Raw genomic sequence first — 20,218 nt, 5'->3', positions numbered from 1 at the left:
TTTGCTTTCTTCTTCCTCTCTCTTTTTAAGAAAAGGTATCTGCTGTGCACATTCAGCTTCTCTTCGCTTCTAGGGGCAAGGAAATGCCCTATGATATTTTTTTCGCTTAAACTGTAAACCATTAGTTTAGCTGCCAGCTACACAAATGCTCAAACTTCCCAGTGTGCCGGGCTCTGCTGTCCAAGCTTTTTCCAGTGTACACTGAAATGAATGTGTTTCTAATTAAGTAGCTTCAGGAACACGACAGCTTCAATGTCAAAAATACAAAGTCTGAACCCTGGCAGGAAGTCTTAAGACTGCAAATGTCTCATCTAGTGGAATCTTGCCTAATGTAATGAAAGGAAGCAGGAAGGGTGCAGAATTCCAGAAAAATGGCCACTTATTAATTTGTCCAGAAGCACAGCCTAACACATTGGAGAAAAACTCCAATCCATAATGTTTAACCAAATCTTATCAACTTTTCCAGCTCCTACATTTAATCATGCAATTGACAAATGACGCTGAATTTTGATTAGAATTTCAGAACCAAAATTCCGGCAAATGAGTTAACGTACACAAAAAGACCATTTAAACAACTGTGAAAGTCCCTGTGTAACTAAAGGCTCTTACCTGAAAAAGAAATGTTTTCTAGAATTTTAAATATGTAGGTTTTAATGCCATGCATGCCCTTTTGTCCTACAATAAAAATCAATGATACTCTGAAAGGAGGAGAAGGAGTCATGCAGAAGTGACTACAGATGCAAAATGGGACAAAGCAGGACTCACCCTTTAGGTATCATTAGGTAGGCATTTTTTTTAAGCCCAATAATTTCCCAAAGAGTAATTATGGCCTATCATAGAAGTGCAATTTCTTAGCCAAGTATTGTTAGGGCTGCAACAGCTCTGTATTTAGAAAATATTGAAAGCACATTTACTCTGAAATCACAGCAGCTCCATGTTTTGTATAAATGCAAATTTAGACAAATACCTTTTACATTATCATCATTTGCTTACAAAGCCTCAAATACTTCCCTGAAATGACTGCATTTCTGCTGTGCAAAGATACTAATTACAAATTCCAAGTGGGGAGAGGAAAATAGCGGCAGGGGAGGAAACCCAGGGTCTCCTTAACATCTCAATGTAGCAAATATATAACTGGGTAATTCTAGGTGTGTTCTGAAAATTTCTATTCTCAGTAAACCTCAATAGTTACTGCAGTTACTGACTTGTTTTTTTTGGAAACCTCTTTTCTTTGGCTTTTATTATAAAGAGAAATTTGCGGGAGGGGGATCACATCACCTTAAGGCTACTTTTATTTTCACATTTTTCTCATCCAATACTGGCCCACATTAACAAACATATTTATATCTTTGAAATTTATTTTATTGTTTTCTCATTGGCCACATTAACGTCTTCCATATTAGACTACAATCTTTGTGATTAAAGACTGTGTAATATTCCACCATGTATGGATGTGCCTTAATTCACTGCACCCTGTTTCCAGAGTTAGGTATTAAGTCACTCACAACTTTTCGTTTTAAGTCACACAGTGGTGAAAATGAACAACTTCACGTGCATGAAGCATGAATTTCCAATCATGGAATTACTAAATCAAGTCAGGGCTATTTGGTGTATACACACACACACACACACACACACACACACACATTTTGTTATTTTTTTGGCAAAGCGCTTTCTAGAAGGCCAGGACCTGCCCCACTGGAAATCTTTCAGGACTGTTTCAGGACTGTTGCAGGGTTAGAGATAACCCACGAAGCACCTGGCATGGGAGCAGCACATGGTCAGCTTGGCAACTTATCATCTCCAGTTGGGTTGTCTCTGAGGCCCTGACATGGCTGGTTCTACTGGACCCATTCTCTTAGCACCCAAAGAATGGTTTCTTGTTCCTGCCCTGGTTCTGAAAGATACCTGGAAAAGCCCTGGTGAGGACAGTCAAGACTCCATTATGAGTGTGAAGTGCTTGATATGCATCATCTGGCACGTGGGTTGCTGACACCAAGTACACTCTTGTTACCATTCTATTTACTAAGTTCAGTAGGTTGCTTAACACTTTCTTTGGAAGGCAACCTTCCCTCTTGGTCTTATATACCACCAAGAATGCAAAGACCACAAGTAAACTATAATTTGTTACTTTCTCACCACTTAGATTGACAAAATTTAAAAACCACTTATCACTCTTGAGCATATCTTAAAAGGAAAACACAGCAAAATACATTTGTTTAACCTATTCCTAAAACACTCGTTCACATTCAGAGTTGGACCACTCTAAATCATTTTGTGATTCAGTCATCAATGTGCATGTTTTTCCAAGGGTATCTCAGTAACAAGACATAATCAAAGTTCATCTAGAAGCTACCATCCTTTATTGGTCCCCCACAAAGAACTTGTTTGTTGCTTCTCAAGAACACAGCAATGCAAATATCTGTTTAACAGCAAACGAATACCATACTTCTGTGTTCTAGGTACCTTTCAGCATTCTCAGTGACTTTACATTTCAATGCCAATTCTGAGCAAGATTTTGAAGACATTTTAAATGGCAATTTACATGTGCAAAACCAATAATGCACATAACTAACGTGGTGATAATATTAACAGCTATGACCAAGTTCATATACAGGCAGACAACTGTGTCACAACTGCCCTATGGCTGATGGCAACTGTGGGATGCCACTGTGCATCTCTGAGTAGCGGAATAGGGTATAACTCTGTTAGGCTTTTGTTCTCAGGGAATTACTGCACTGACTTCATCAGTTACATTCTGGAAGGGTAAAAAATATTCTTTCTTCCTTCTTCCCTTCAGAATAAAGAGGTTCTGCTGCTGATGCCAAGGCACTGACAATATAATGACCTTTACCTGAAAGGTATGTTTAATTTGAACCCTATTAAGGGAAAAAGGAACGAATATTTATCAAGCTACTAGAATGCAGCAACTTTTATGCATTACTTACACATAATTCTCAAGACAACTCTGCAGGAGTGCTATTTTCTACATTTTCAGACTGGGAAACAGGCTCAGAAAAGTGAAGTAACTTGCCCAAGGTCACACAGCTAGTAAATAGTAAGCTGTGATTCAAACCCAGGGCTGTCAGATGGCTGTGCCCAGCCTGTCCCAGAGCACATGCTTAGTACTTACGATGTGCTGGTACACCATGGGGATTACTCACCCAATCCTCCTACAAACTCAGGCCTGCAATGTAAGAAACTTTCTTACAGGTAAGTTCTACGCACGAGCTCATTCCCCGCATGAATGTGGCTCCTGCAGACTTATTAATGGTCTTACAGCCCCGTTCATTATTACTGCACATTCACAATTTGTTTAATTCCTTTCCCCAGACAACTAGAGCCCTCTTAATTATGTTCCCCTGAGGTGAGTGGCTACTAATTGGAAAAGAGTCAGGTGAAATAAAAGAACACTGGCTGCTCAAATACATAAAACACAGCTTCCCAGGACAAGGGGGGAAGGGTGGAAGAGGACCTGTGGAGAGGTGGGAGGGCCCCCACCCCCAGGTGAGCAACACCTCTTTGACCTCAGTAAGGAATTAGCTAAGAGCTGCCCAGGGACTTGGAAGGTCCACTGTTTTGCTTTGCTTTGCTTTTCCCCATAAAATGCACAGTCAGCATTACAGTTCACATGTTGTAGTACCCACTCCACCTCTCAGAAGCACACACCTCCTTAATCACATATCCCGACTGACAAAGGGGAACCCCTAAGTCTTTCCTCAGTTCTCTACTTTCAAAGGAAAGGAAACTCTGAAAAAAAAAAGTCTTATTCATTTGAGCTATTCTTTCTTTTTTGGAAAAGAAACAAAAGTGTAAACACAGCTTGTCCTAGACTCTTAAATTCTGCTCTGAAATAACGAGGCCTGGCATAGGTAGAAAGGTTAAAGGACAAGAGGTAGGAGAAAGAACATGAACCAAGACCTCACAGCACATCTTGTCAGAGAGTGCACGTAATCATAGTTCTGGTCTCATCAAGTGCGACCGCATGATGGTGTATGGGCCACCATCATGGCCGGTGTGCACAAGGAGTCCATCACAGCAGCCACTAGGGGTTCAATAGGCATTTTCCCAGGGGACCCTCACGGCAACATTGGGAGGGAGGTACTACTGCTACCACCACTATACAGATGAAGAAATGGAGGTCATGCAGGTCACACAACTCGTCAATGGCACAACAGACTAGAATCCAAGTCTGTTCACTGAGACAAATGAGCTGATCTTCTCCCAGAAGCCCAGCCTTTGTGGGGCTACTAGAAGGCAGAGGGAAAGGAGATAAGGTCGTCCTTTATCTGCTTACTATGGGCTAGTCAGGAGCTGTGCCAAGTCTCAGGCCAAGTAACCCGCTCTCTGTCTCCCATCACCACAGGAGTCCTCTTATTCGCAATTTGTCTCTGAGCCCCAATCCCTTCTCCTTCAAGTCCTACTGAACCTCTGCTGCCCATTGAGCACCACTTCTCACATAAGCCCAGTGGTTGCAAACACCTCCTTTTTTAGAGTCTTTTGTGTGGGTTGCCCATTTGGCATAAAGCACATGTTAATTTGCATGTTATTCTAGACTGTCAGTCACAGGAGAATCAAACTGTTTCCTGTTTCAGAGTCTACCACATGCAGAGCACAGAAGAATAGTGACAGTGGAGCTGCCACATACTGAGTGCGCACCAGATACCAAGGGCTGTGCAGGAGGCTTTAGCCACCTTATCTTATTGAATCCCCAAATAATCCAATTTATACCATCCATTTTATAGATTTAAAAAAGGATTCCCAGAAACCTGCCGTTGGTCGCAGTTAATGGTGATTCCAGCTCAAACTCTTCTATTTCAAAGTCTTTTATACTACTCTTACTTAATATTAACTTCTCTTAGCCATGATGCTAATTTAAGAAAACAAAAACTGGCTATTTGATAATTATAACTGAAAAAGAAAACAGCAAGGAGATACTGTAAAGAATAAAACTGTCTTACTAGCTTAAAGGAAGTGATGTTCTTTGTTCTAAGATTTAAAGCCGTTTAATATAGCAACAAAAGTAGGAAAAGAAATAGGGGCAAAGGGAAAAAAAAAACACAAGCTGGGGTGAAACTGGCACTCCAATTGTATGCTGTGAAGTTTTGAACACCTGCTGGCAAAGCCATAGACCTGGCTCTGAGCATGCCAGCTGCCAACATCCAAAGAGGGAAATGGGATCATCACAGGTTCATGGTGTCCATAGAGAAAAATCAACTAGTCTTTCTGGAGCTTGAATTGGAAAAAGGCAACTGGGGAAGAGAAAGAGAACACGAAGATTTACTATGTGCCCAGTGCCTTCCATAGGCTGTGCAATCAACGAATGTTACTATGTGTCAAGCGTCCCATTGGGCTGGGGAGACAGGACAGAGACAACAGTTCAGGTCCCTGCCTACTTGGAGCTTACAGTTAGCAGCAGACATGAAATAAGCTTATTAGTGTATGCGTGTGAACCGGGGTAAGGCAACATACAAGGTGCTGGGGGTGGACCCGAGGGGACCTCATTTCATCGTGGCAGCAGTCTTGAAAGGCTGATCTCCATAATTTACAGAGGCATCTATGGCTCAAACAGGTTAAGTGACTTGACAAAGGTCACAGCTGGTGAGAGGCAGAAAATATGGCTTGAAAAGCAGAAGGGGGTACAAATGCCATGAGTTAATCACAGTTTTTTTTTAGGGGAAAAGGTATTTAACTCTGTGGCTGGTTTCCACCCAGCCATCCCTGATTTATGAGCAATAGCCTGGGATAAGGACCCATGAGAGGACAAGAGCAATTCTGGATTGGGAGACGAGGCACGTGTGCTTTCGGGAGCCAGCTTGCAGGGCTCACAATTGTGAGGGTAGGCAGGACGCGGTGTCAGGCACTAGAAGTGGTTGGCTAGTGTGACACAGGTCTATCACTACAGTGGAAGCATGGGGGAGGGGCTGGGGACAGTGCCCTTCTCAGTGTGGCCCTGGGGCTTCCTGGGGTAACCCTGGAGCTTGGAAGAGATGCCTTCCAGAGCTCTAAGCCCCTGAACCCAACCTAAATGAACACATGAGCTACAAAGATAAGGCCTGAAGGAAAACCCAGAAAGGTCAACATCAAAGCCTGAAGTGGTCCGCCCTTTTGTGCCTCCTCAATCTACCGGAAGGAGACATACTTGGAAAACATCAGGAAGGGCTCCATGGCTAAGACCACTGTAGCAGGAGAAGTTAATCACAGAGAAAAGGTCAGGAGACAGGGCTCTCTATTGCCCCAGAGAGTTCAATGAGAACCATAACAGCCATAGCCAGCTGCAAAGGCAAGTCTCAAGTTGTGAGCCACCAGCAGCCCAAGAGACTCCCAGAGAAGTGCAGGAATGAATAAAGTAAGGAAGAAATGGAGAGAGAGGGAGAGGAGAGGGAGGGGAAGAGGGAGAGAGGGGGAGAAAGAAAGAGAAGAGTGTATGGATAAATCAAAAGAAAGTAAACTCCTCCAAATGTAGAAGTTTAAAATGCAACTGGTAAGAGGGAAAGAGCTCTTTTTGTTTTTCTAGGCCTAAGATATGTCAATGCCAAGATGCACAACATCCAATTACTTCTTAGCCTAGCTTCTCAGTCTTTCAAATGTTTAAGGGTAAAAACCTACTGGTTCTGTTGAGAGAATACTCTGAGCCTAGCACTGTGCTGGTGGCTTCATGGACTCTCCCTTGTACCAACAACCAAGAGGGGCAGGGATGCTTATCTTAAAAGTCCTCCATGAGGTAAGGCACCTCCACTGCTGAGGCATGACGGCATCATGCAGTCTGTGGCTCCTGCTCTATTGGGGACCAGGAACATGGCTAGAATGTTTTTGTTGTAGAGACCACTATGCTGTGGCCAAAGAAATTCCACAGTTTTCTAACTGTTGGGTCCAAGATAGGCTCCAGGTCAGAGAGGAGTGAGGAATGACACACAGAATGTGGCTCAAGAAATAGAAAGTCAGGCCAAGGCTTGGTTATATAAGCAGAGGTCAGGGCCAGCTATGTTCCAGGGAGGCTAGTCAGAAACCGAAGCAAGGGAGGCAAGCTGTGTTGCCCCTTGCCACATCAGGCAGCCAGACAGGGGCTGGCAAGCTGGAACCAGTAGGACAGTTTCTCATGTTCAGATGTAGATGCAGGAGCAGAGGAGGTGGGGGGCCCTCAGGGCGGGGAAGCAACCATCAGGAGAGCTCCCCAAAGGATGGGTCAGTGAGCTAACAGCCACCATCCCCAAGCAGGGAAGGGCCATTCCCATGGGGATGGGGCACTATGACTTCTCTAACCCTGCAAGTCTCTGCACCACTGAGGGCATGCGATGCTGGATGACAGCCGTCTCATCTCGATGCACACCTAGCATCTATGCCACCATCAAGGGCACCTCACAGGGACCAAGTTAAGGGTCTGATGCCAACTACCTACACAGAATACTCATTTTCACAGAACATTTGCTTTCTGATGTATACGCTTTTGGAAGGTTAAAAAAAATGTGTGTTTTTACATAAGAATGAACTATCTTACTAACGATAAGGAATGTATTAAAAATCTCATGGATCTAGAATTAGTGGTGATGGTTGTACAACCTTGTGACTATATAAAAAAAACCTCTGAATTGTATGCGTTTTTTAAAAAACCTACTATATATGTTGCAGTATATGAATTACATTTGAATTTTAAAAAATCAAATGTAGAACATGAACCTTTAGAACCTACAGTATCAATATAGATTCTTGTCAAATCTATAGCATAGATAATACAGAGAGCCCAGTCTCTTCTTTCTGCCATTTTACCACAAGGAAGACAGTTTACTCATAAATTGTCCAAAACTTCCTCCAAAGACTCTTGGCATTCTCACTCTTGGGTGCTGCTGAAGGAAATGTAGGTGCATCTTAATGTAGTGACTGTCGACACCAAACACGTTTTTAGGTTGCCAGGCTTCTCGTGGAGAACCATATTTTTAGCTACACTCTTGTGGATGAGGCAACGGGAAGCTTGGAGAAATTATGTGATTCACCCAAAGACATGTATTCAGTGGGATTTGGACCCAAAACTTATCTACTATTCAGCCTCTCTGTTCAAATGCCAGGGTCAAGGTTAGCCAAATCTCACTAAGAGATTTACCTGGAAATCTATAATTTCCCTTTCTTTGTTCAACCAATACACATTGTTTATACATTTCCAGCCTGTCGGGCCCACCACAGACCCAACTTTCCACCTCCTTCTGTCTGAAACCGAAATCCTGGTCCTTTTCCTATCCTACTGTTCCCAAAGGAGCTCCTGTTGTGGTGGTTCCACCCCCTGAGCACTGGACCTACACCCTTGCTGCTTCTTAGCTTAAAAAAAAATCTGTTCTCCTGCTCTTGCCTGGACACCTGAATTCTTTAGTGAAGGAGTGTTTTATCAGATCCAGAACCATCTATAAATAAGCTCCTACCTTCCTGTGCCCCAGCCAGGGACATAGGAGGCACTCATAAATACTCGCTGCAAAATGGAAATGACAGTTTTTGCTTACTTGGAATTCAATCTTGAACAGAACCTACATATCCCAGACTTTGGCATATAGAGAATTTTAGCCACATCTGTCTACTTCCATTTTACCTGGGTGTTGTGTATTTCAACTGGATTTTGCTGGGTCATTTATATATATTCACATTAATATCAAAAATAGTACTTACTATTTATGGAACATCCATTTTGTGTCAGTAGTAATTTCTATTCATCTTTGATGGAATAGAAAGGAGGCTCAGAGAAGTTCAGTGACCTCAAAGCTAGTAAATGGGGAAGCCAGAACCAAAGCTAGGTTTTCCTGTTTCCACCACACCACACTTCATTGATATCTATTTCTGTCATTAAAAAGATCAACAATCCCACTAACTTTAGCATCAGTTTATTCCCTATGCAAAATCTCGTGGCATGGATAAAGAGACAGATCAGACTGGACCCAGCTCTAGTCATCTAGAAGTCACCTGACAGCTGTCTCCAGACTGATGCCCCTTCACTATACGAACTGTGCACCCTGTGATTAGCACATTTCAGACTGTTTGCTAAAAATTCTAGATGGAATACATGATGCCACATGTAGGGACTGATTCAGAACCCTACAGGCAGCATGGATAAAGAATCTAGAACTAGGGCAGTCCGGGTGGCTCAGCGGTTTAGTGCCACCTTTGGCCCAGGGCGTGACCCTGGAGACCTGGGATCGAGTCCCACATCGGGCTCCCCACGGGGAGCCTGCTTCTCCCTCTGCCTGTGTCTCTGCCTCTCTTTCTCTCTGTGTCTCTCATGAATAAATAAATAAAATCTTAAAAAAAAAAGAAAGAATCTAGAACTAGTATCTCTCAGACAGAATCTGAGCATGTCCACTCTGAGTGAAAGAATGGTTTCCAGATTCAGGAGATACAATGCCTTTTACAAAGACAACTGTAAAATTCAAACCTAATTGTACACACAGGATATAACTTTTTGGTTCAACCATGTCCTCACAAAGTATCAGGAATTAGCTACTAACTTGCCTCTTGATCTGGCTGGCCTTTGGGGGACAACCTGAACTTGCCCTGATCTGCTCTGGAAATATTTTGTCACAAAGGTATATTAACAAGTGTCCAGAATAACCCAAATATACAATTTGATTTGGGAACTGACATGTAGTTCTTAGTAGTAGTAGGACTACTTCTGAAAGAGTAAGGCAGAAAAAGGAATTTACATAGGAAATACCATATGGTTTCTACTGGGACCTTTTATTAGCAACATTTAATTAGCATAGTACCCAGTACACAGTAAGTGCTCTATAAATATTTTCTGAATGAAAAAACATAAGTCTACAATTAGCAAGTAATCAAGAAGCCTAACATGGAAATTTTTTTCACAAAATCTTGGTGATGGATAAAACTTACTCTCTAAAACTTTGGAGGATAACAGTAAGGAAACCTTTAATATCAGATAGCCTTATATGTTAAGTGCAGACTATCATTTCTTAGCGGTATGACAGTTGTTTACATCACTAAACCTCTCTGAGCTTCAATTTCCTAATCCATACAATGGAGCTAATAATTAAATATTATTTATGGCTTGATTTTGAAGATTTGCAATAATGTTTATAAAGAGTTTGACACACACACTACTCAGTAGTGATTATTATAATGAAGGGAAATGCAGATTCTCATCAGCAAGTTAATCCTTTTGTCCCAGAAATGGGAAGGCCCTCCCAAAACTGGCCAAGGTCAGGGCTGACATCAGCCAAGGTAGGGAACATTCTCATTTTCACATTCAAAGTCAAGAAAATGGTACAGATCTAAAGTAGAAAGGAACCAGCAGCACATGTTTTTAAATATTCATAAGGGCTGGAAATGTCTTACTCCTTTCGTTTTCTCTGCCATCTGCTTTTGTTTCTTTTCTTTTCATTCTTATGCCACAGCTGCAAATGAAAACAACCATACAATAACTCAAGTTAAATAAAAAAAAAAAATCAAAATAAAAACAATCTGAGGGGTAAAAAGAAAAGATGAATTATAAAGTTTTTCCCTGAGCTCACAAAGCAGCAGAAACAAGAATATTTGATGTGAGTTAAACCTTCTGGAAACCAAAATTCATGTTCCGTGTTTATAATAACCATGATAAGAGCAACCACCATTTACTAAATGGCCCATGTGCCACTTGATGACCAACATCACTAATTCTAAAGCCATTCTTCAAAGTAGGTAAATTAAACCCACTTTACAGAAAAAGATTTTGCAGGTCAAAGAGATAAAATAGATTCTTAATGGTTACACAGCTAATAAGAGATGAAATTGAAATTTGAATCCAGATCTGTCTGAATCCAAAGCCCAGGGTATGCTCTACCACATACCCCTCTCCAAAAATGGGAAGGGATTTGAAAAATATAATTTGGGAATTTTTTAGGGAAGATCATTTGTACTAAACTGATTTATTCAGATAATTAAAATCTGTGATTATATCCCTAATTAGAGTTAACTCAGATAATTGGTTGCTGTATTTGTGAATGTGCAATTAGAGTCTTCCACATAATTGTGGGGTTTTAGGCATCATACTTTCCATGTATTCACTGCATCCCATAGCTTTGCTCTACTGGCCTCTGTTCTACCCGAGGCTGCATTCTAGCTCTTGGGCCCAAGAACCATGACTTGTGATACCAACAGCAGGAACTGGACTCAGCCACATTTAACATGTCTTTGTCCAGAAGTCAATGAACACCTCATCTTCAAGTGCAATGTAAAAAGCTCTCACAGCCTACACTGTTGTCCTGAAAACCCCTAGCAGCATGTACCTGAAGAAAAACTGGCAGCAGTGGTCCTCATGTGTTAATTACACTTTCGAAGTCTATTATGCATAGCAAGGGCACCTGCTGGCAGTGAAAATGACTAGAATCTACCCTTCCTGTGCAGTGAGTAAATTGAGAGTTCATTTCTACAGGAGATAATAGTTTTCAGATTCCATTTCGTGTATCCCCTGCATGGGGACGTACTTAACATTTAAATCATCTGCAGAGGAACAAACCTCCTTCAAATTTACATGTTTCAAGCTCCTAGCACTTTACTTAAAATGCTAGTTATCCCTGCTGGCTCTTACCACCAAGGATTAAACTCAACAGTGGTGAAAGTCACCGAGCACAATAGCATAAAGTTATTAGCATTGACTCAAATTTCATGACATTTGTAGTTTCTGACCAAAGCAGTTGGTAGCAGGCTGAAGGTGATCAAATCAAGCCTTGAATGGAAGATCTGTTTTAACTCTTAGGGTCTTTTATTTCCTCATTCTTACATCTTGTAGTTAATAAACAGATACCAATCTCCACTGGCCTATAATCATCCTTTGGTCGAATGTCAAAAAAGTTCTTTTGTGCAAACAAGAGGCCAGGAGAGGGACTGCTATCATATACACAGAAACCTCCAAGATGGAGCCTAATCACAAAACCCACTCAGGCTCTGAAAAATTCAAGTCTTAGCTTTTTTTTTTTTTTGAGTGGAAGTTTGGGTTGACAAGGGTTTAGTAGCCTTCATTGTCAAGTCTTCTCTTCTAAGGTAGACCTGACAGCATCATCCTCTGGATCAGGCTAGTGACACAGTTCATGAGAGGGCTGGCGTTAGAGAGGAAGTTGAAAAGAGGATCTCGAATCACCTTCCACAGAAAAAAGCAAACCAGCCAATAAATCCTTGAAGCAGATAAGAAAGGAGGGCTGGAAAGAACTGGCTAGAATAAATACTTAATTTTTTTAAGTGAAAAATTTCAATTATAGAAACCATACTTTTTCATTGTAGAAACAGAATAAAACAAAATAAAATAAAAATCACACTGAGTTCCTCTCCCTTCTACCCCTCACAAATCCCTGCTAACACTGTGGTGTATTTCCTCTAAGATTTCTGCTGTACCTGTGTGTGTACATGTATACACATATACATACATCTATATATGTATACACACATTTTTGTGTTTCATATACACATGTAATGCTTGTTGTTATAAAAATGGAATAAAAAAAATGGAATCATACAGTACATGGTATCTATATTGGAACAAGTTACTAAACCTCTTGGGGCCTTGGTTTACCGATCTGTGAAATGGAACTAATAATAATACCCACCTCACAGGGTTGCTAGAAGAATTAAGTGAGATCACAGACTGGGGCATAGGAGATGCTCAACACTGGAAGCTATTGTTAGCACTGTAATGAACAAAGCCTTCTTTTCTGCACAGTTCGGGGAATGTAAGCTGCTAGTTTTAAGCTAGCTGACAATTCAGTAACCAAAGCTTTTGAAATAATAGAAAAATAAAGTTGTACTATTTTGGAGACAGAGGCACTACTATGACTCTGTCAGGTCCTACCAACACCTGCACACAGAAGCCCACTGGAGCTCCTATCTGAAGCTCAGTATCAAGATACATAGGTGAGTCTCCTCCAGGGAGAACTCTTAAAAGGTTTCCTTTTATTTTTTTTAAGGTTTTCTCTTTAAAGTACATGTCTGGGGTGAGGTGTGCGGGGGTGGGTGGGGTCTCTTCATAGGGGGATCAAAGACGTGCACAGGGAATGGACCTGTGTCAGTGTGTGTGTGTGTGTGTGTGTGTGTGTGTGTGTGTGTGTGTGTGAGAGGGGGGTAGGGGCCACATGTCTGTGTGTGGGGTAGGTGTCTATGAGAGTGTTCTACGTTGTGGGGGGGATGGCAGAGGGCTTCTACGAGCTAAGGGGACTGGGAATCACTGTGTGAGTCTGTCTTAGGGAACTTACATCCCCTTTTCCTTCTATTCCTCTCACTATCCTCCTCCATCTTTGTCCTCTTTCCTCCTCTCACTCCCCTCTCTTCTTCTTGTCTGAGTTTCAGTGTCCTCCTCTCTTCAGCCCCCTAGCATTTCATTCAAACAACAAACACTACTGGAGAACAAACATGGTCCTCTCCTTTGAGACCTGTGGCAGTATGGAAAAAATGAACATAGTTGATTTAGAAGCTCGAAAGGAAGCAGCAAGTCTAAGCAAAGGAATGGGCCCTTAATTTCATAAGAAATGGGAGAAAGGTCCAGCTAAAAACAGCTACCTTGATAAGAAAGATACATAACTGAGAGAGAAATGAGCCAATTCACTTAGTGCTATGCACTGGAGAGTGCCATTGATTTGTACCTGATGGCCCTGAGCTACACCTTGGTTGTACACATGGCTTCTTTGGATGAGACTGAGCTCAACACATTCAAAATCGGAGCACTGCAGAACACAGTTAAGCTCTCAGACAATCTGGCCACTTCAGTGAACCTTTTCAGTGACATGACAGGATTGCAAAATGGGCTGGAAGAACCCAGCAAAAATTGTGACTAACCTGATGGTAAATGTCCTAAAATCATCTGTTCTTGAATGACAGGGCTGTGACCCTCTATAGATCCCTTTCTCCTGAAGCTCTTAATTTCTGGCAGGCAGTACCTTTTCCTTCCATTGCTCCCTTATCAATGTCTGCTGACTTGAGCTGTCTGGAGACAATGTCTTTAATCACATTACGCTAGAGAAAGAATTATTCAGAAGGAAAACAGATCCAAATCCATTACACAGACGATCTTTATATATTATATATGGAACAACTTCATTTTGCAGATGAGGAAACAAAGTCTTAAGCCAAGTGACTTGCCCATGGTGGTAGAGCTGACTCTAAAGCCTGACTCCTTTCTTCCTGACACTAAAATACATTTCCCCGAACACTGAAACTCCTATCAAAAAACTGCAGAGGGTTTTGAAGTGTGGCTTATGCTCCCAAACCAAGCACAGCTGAAAATGAGTCCTACAGAATGTGCCAGGGTATGGATGAAACTTCAAGACCCTGGGGACCACAACTATTCTTCTCACCAGTCTCCGACTCCTCTTGGGGGTGGGTGGGGGTAGAAATCACACCTCTATGTGGTACTTCAGTCTCTCCAAAGCGAGAAATACAAAAAGATCTACTGCGTTGAACTCTTAAGAATGCCACAGCATAGTTGAAAGCAGTTTAGAAACAAAAGGGCCATACAATCACGTGGTCTAAAATTCACATCATTTTGAAGTTAGTATTTTTAGTTTAGTCACAATTGCATTACAAGTTATAGGCTTAACATCCTTGTCAGTTCCTGTAAGAGGAAGAATAGAGGACAGGGTGAGCAGCAGCCTTACCAGCAGTAGTCCAACAGGTGTGGAGGCAGGACAGGGATGTACACGTGCTGCCAGAACATGGGGTAGAGCATCGCGGCAGACCCATGGATGCAAGCAGTCAACTGCAACAGAAGCAAATCACAGACCCAGAGCTAAAACACCAAATGAGAAGACGTTGTCATTGAAGTTGAAAACAATTAAATACGTACTTCTTGACATATTTAAGATTATAACTCAATCACTCGAATTCAAATTTAGTAAGAGCTTGCTTTTCAAAAGAAAATCTTCCTCCCCATCTTGATGATGAAGCTAATGCACAATGAAATTTTTAAAAGTTTTTAAAAATGGAAAAACAGATAAAAGAAAATAAAAGCCTTCGCCACCTGGAAATAACTTGACATTCTGAGGTATTACAAACAAAACACTTCTATGTTCTTTTCTAATAAAATTAGAATTACTGTAAATGCAGTATTCATTTGCCTTCTTTTACAGTTAATGTTTATTTGTTGACATTTTCCCACATCCTTAAATATTCTTAGAAAACATATCTTTTAAGGATACTCAATGAATTTCCCACGCTATATTTAACCACTTTCCCACTATTACCTTATATAATCAGATCATGTCAATAATTTTTATACAAGGTTCCTAGATGTAAGATTCAGAAACAAAGGTTATAAATATTTTAAGGCACTTAATAACTATAGTTTAAATATAAAAAAACTATTAATATAATAAAGGATGGAAGCTCTTTACACTCCCTCAGCCATGCACTAGAATGTCTTCTCCATATCTCACCTGTGCTAAGAACTATAGTCAAGTTAGTAGCTTTGAAAGTGTCTCTATCTGGATTTTATTTTTAATCCTCCGATCATGACTAACGCTTAACATCTTGTCATGTTTCTTGGTTATATTTCTTGGGTAAATGGTCTATTCACTTTCTTAATCCAGTAATGAGTGTTAGGATTTTCAAAAGTGATTTACAAGCGAACAATGGATATACGAAGAATAGTAATCCTTGTAATGTTTCTGAAAATAACTTACCCTTCTGTAGTTTCCTTTGAATTTTGGGGGAAAGAGAAGGTTTAAATAATTTCACAGACAAATCTTTTCCTTCATGATGGTTTCTACTGCTGTTATACTACAAAAGTCCTCAAATTCTTCCCCAGCATTTAACTCTTTAATCCATCTGGAATTAATTTAGGTTTAAGGATGGAGGTGAGAATTTATTTTTTCCACATAGTTAATCAATTGCCCCAGCACTGTTTACTGACTAATCCTTCCTCTCCTTCTTTTGATATGCCCCTATTTCATATTCCTTCTTTCTCTTAAGAGCTAGACACATATTAGGATTTGATATAATTTAAAAATTAAGGACAAAGATATAATGGGAATAAAACTGCTACAAAATTCAATATAGTGAAAGAAGGAAAAAACCCAACACCTTTGGAGATATGGCTCTGAAGTGACAAAAGCCAACAACACATGTTTCTTTCTGCCTTTTTTCTTTAATGTTTCTTTGGTTTCTGGGAAGCCTGTTCCCAGGAGGACTTTGCTTCTTTTGGAAGCTGTTAACTGGCCTTTGCTGACAGAAGGACATTTACGTGGCCAAAGAGTGACGTGCCAAGGCCCAGTTAAAAGAATCCCAGAGGTTAGTGTAACATGAACAGCTTTAAATTGGATATTCTGCTGATGTTTCACAGTTGTGAGAGCTGTGTATTAAATCCAGGGCCGCTACTTTCTTCCCCCCCTCCTTTTCCCTCCAGACCCTGTTCTTTAAATCAGGTACATGTCATGAACAGGAGCTGATCCAGCAAGCTCTCAAGAGCTGTTCCCAGTGACTCTGCCAAGCCTTGTAGGTTTAATCCATTCCTTCTCAACCCATTTCAGTAGGATTCCATATAGAGACTGTCATATTTTACATGAGTAATATCTTTAGAGTTAGAAGAGATAAAAAAATCTTTGGTGTCAAATGAGTGGAAAATGAACAAACTTCACTCCAACTGCACCCTAAAGTCAGGCTGGAGGGTGACCCTGGCTTTGGACCCCAGCTCTTCCTGCCCATCCTTTAACTAGCTGCCAAAGTACTCATACTAACGTACAGGTCCAGTCATGTAACATCCTACTCAAAAGTCTTTGGGGGCATGTCTGGAGCAGGCGTGTCTTCCCCAGCTTCCAGTCTACCTGTAGAGTAGCATCTCCAGCCACAGTCTCTATTGGCTTCTCCAGGTTTATCCTTTGAATAAATCACTTCAAACTTAGGAGTAGCTATGTGCTCCTTTCCTGGATCTGTGCGCCCCTAGCAAACTCCTGCTTTGGGTCTCTGTGAAAGGACTACTTTCCTCACATGGCTCTTCTGGGCACAAGTTCCTATTATTCATGGGGTTATACCGGTCTGCATGTTTGTCCTCTCAATGGAAAGTACAAAAAGACCCTGTCTCTCTTCCTCTCTATGTTCTTAGTGGCAGAGTAAGTGCGAGTTAATGCAATGATTCTTCCATAAACAGAAGACAATTCCAACTTAATATATATTCACAACATAAAGACTGTTAGTGGCCTGGCTTTTAACTATTGGGCCAACATTTTCATGAGTCTCACAGCATGTGGTATATGACTCAAATTCCAAAACAATAATGGCAAGCTTAGACACAAATACACCACTTTTGGGAAACCATGTCCGTGGACTCATTCATTCAATAATATGCCTATTCTATAACTCTACAACACATCAAATAAATAAGTAAAAGCACTTTAAAATCTATAGGATGCCATACAAATATAAGATGTCCTCATTAGATGAGCTCATTTGTAATTCTCTTTCGAAAAGTCATTCAGTAGAATGTTCCTGGTTGAGATTTCATTATTTCCCCTCTTTTTAGCTTAAATTGGTTTGAGTCAAAATCCTATTTCAAGAAATAAAGTTGCAGAGATCATATCTCCAGATAATGTTCTTTTAGGTCTCCTTTCCCCCAAAAAAACCCTAAAAGCTAAATGCTAAGATTTGGGCAGCCCTGGTGGCTCAGTGGTTTAGTGCTGCCTTCAGCCCAGGGCCTGATCCTGAAGACCAGGGATTGAGTCCCATGTCAGGCTCCCTACATGGCGCCTGCTTCTCCCTCTGCCTGTGTCTCTGCACCCCCCCCCCCCCCCCCCGCCGTGTGTATGTGTGTCTCATGAATAAATAAATAAAATCTTTAAAAAAAATAAATGCCAAGATTTTAAAATTACCTATCCCTCATAAAAAATCGAACTTTAAAGGTGCTTGATCATGATTCTCACTGGGGGTTTTCTAAAGGCCAAATCTCTGTAATTGAAGTAAAATGCATTTACCCATTTGGTTAAGAAAACAAACAAAATAGAGAACTGTTTGGCTTTTTTGCAAAATGCAAAGTGGCAAAACAATGTACATCATTACTTAGGAATAGTGGTGAGTCAACCATAAAAAAGTGTTATGATTTATCTGTGCTTAATAAGAAATAATATTATATCCCACAAATTATCATTAGCCACTTATTTTAAAAACAACTCTAAGGACAACTCCATTTGTAAAAATAAGGCTCCTAAAGGCCTAGGCTCACTGCTTATAGAATACAAAATTTTAAAGTAATGAAAGTATACAATTTGGATTATAGTCAACAAAGGGGTATTGTGAATATATAATTGAAGTACAAGTTGAAGAAAATGATCCTATCAAAATCTCACTCAGTGGGAGCATAGAAAGATAGTATGTGTAAAATTTGCCCAAAGTCATTAGTCACAATGAATATTCATCAGAAGCCAATTATCAATCCCATTTAATGACACCCCAAAAGATTTTGCCCTGAAGCAGCTGAATAGTCTAAGACTCCAGACAAAACTAGACAAATTATACAGCCAACAGCCAGTCTAGCCAGGACACAGATTGTAAAGTAAACCACTGGTGGGTTTCTAGACGCACTTGGAGCAAATTCTGTCCTGAATTAAAGGTGCACAAGGTCAGTTCTATCTTGGAGCTTTCTGTATGGCTCCATTAGTTTCCTTTGAGGCAAAGGGAGAGAAAGAAAGAAGACAGCAGGAATAGGATAGAGAGAGTGCTCAATGATAGAACTGGAAAAAAAAAAACCACAAAGACATTGTGTATATGTGTGTGTATTTTTTCCTAGTTTAAGGTATTTCTCAGATATAATGCCCAGATAGCCACAGTCTTAGATTCCAATTCCTTAGTTGATTCCTAAGGGTAGCTCTGCAGTTTAACAAGAAACAAAGACTCTCCCCCAAACAAACAAAAGGAATCCTCACAGTATATGCACCAGACATCATTTGAGGGGTTTAGGATACTGCAAAGTATTGTTTTAAAAGTGTGCATGTTTATATATATATACACACTCATCACCACATTTCACAGATACAGAAACAGTCTCAAAGGTGAAATAACTTGCCTAAAGCCACCAGTTTGTAAGTGACAGAACTGGGACTCACATCCAGGTCTATTGGACTATAATGGCCACTGTGTTTCCAAAATGCACAAACTAACTAAAAAAATTTTTGACTGCATACCCTGTGCCTATATACTGTGCTGAGGAATCTGAACTAGGTGAGACACTGTTCCCATCGGCATGGTCAAATTACATAGAAATACATTTGCCTTGCTCTTAGAGGACAAAATATCCAGGGTAAAATACCAGTGAATAGAAAATAATCATTCTTAAAACAAACACAGATCTGATAATTTCCTGGGGGTTAGTTACACTTAATTGGGTATTATACTGTCCTTAATCCAATGGAAATTCGAGACAATGACATAATGATTGTTGGTCAAAGAGAAAGGCTTACAACCAATCTGGCACACCTATCTCAAAGTATGGCTTTCTGTCATGTTTCCTTTCATAATACTTGCATGGAGCTTCCATGAACTCTTTTTGATGTGAGCAAGCTGTTTCCTCTCCTGGGTCTCAATTTCACCAATAGGGAAAACAAGAAGTTGGACTCCATAATCTCCATGCCCTCTTCCAGCTTTGACAATTTCTGATCTACCTTAATTGTAATCCTTTGACATGAAGAATGTGCCACCTCTGCCCCAGCTCACCTTCTTCAGTTATACTAAGTAAAACAGGGTCTCAAAGCTACTCTTATTTTTTCTTGCCTACAGTTATAGGGGCCCACCTGGAATTCCTATGCTACCCTGGAACTATCACCTTTCAGCCACAGCAGCCCTAACAGCTGACTGTGCGGGGCACAGCCTACCCTTGGGCTTGGCCCCTAACACTCTGGATATTTCAGAGGAAAATGATCTTAGGAGACTAAACTGAAGATGTGAGATCCTCAAGGACTACATTTGATTTGTCCTCCCTATATCTCCCTATGCTTGACACAGAGGAGGTGCTGGGCAAATATTGGGGAATATAAGAATGCCTCCAGCTTAATATCATGAGGAATGGTAGGCAAGATTAGCAGACATTTAACAAATTGTAATTGCTTAAGAGATCACATTTAGAAGCTGCACATTTCTAAAATGTATTGAGATTCCAAGTTCTAATGGTAGACAGAGAAAAAAAAATCAGATGGTCACAGTCATTCTTCACATCCTAGAACTCAGGATGCCGAAAGATCAAACTGACACCTGCTTCATTACAGGTTTAGTTAGATGC

General features: G+C 40.7%; 1 protein-coding gene across 27 annotated transcripts in view; it reads right to left on the bottom strand.

The window, feature by feature from the left end:
* The window catches only part of DENND1A (DENN domain containing 1A), a 495,329-nt gene that overhangs the window by 207,357 nt on the left and 267,754 nt on the right, over positions 1-20,218 (bottom strand). For all 27 annotated transcript variants that reach the window (XM_072748692.1, XM_072748673.1, XM_072748682.1 and 24 more), the window contains one exon: positions 14,616-14,716. In XM_072748692.1, the coding sequence (XP_072604793.1) occupies positions 14,616-14,716 (101 nt within the window). The remainder of the gene's footprint in view (positions 1-14,615; positions 14,717-20,218) is intronic.

This window comes from Vulpes vulpes, chromosome 2, assembly GCF_048418805.1.
Source record: "Vulpes vulpes isolate BD-2025 chromosome 2, VulVul3, whole genome shotgun sequence".
NCBI lineage: Eukaryota > Metazoa > Chordata > Mammalia > Carnivora > Canidae > Vulpes > Vulpes vulpes.
The sequence above is the reverse complement of the archived record's forward strand: the minus strand, read 5'-3'. Positions and strand labels throughout refer to the sequence as shown.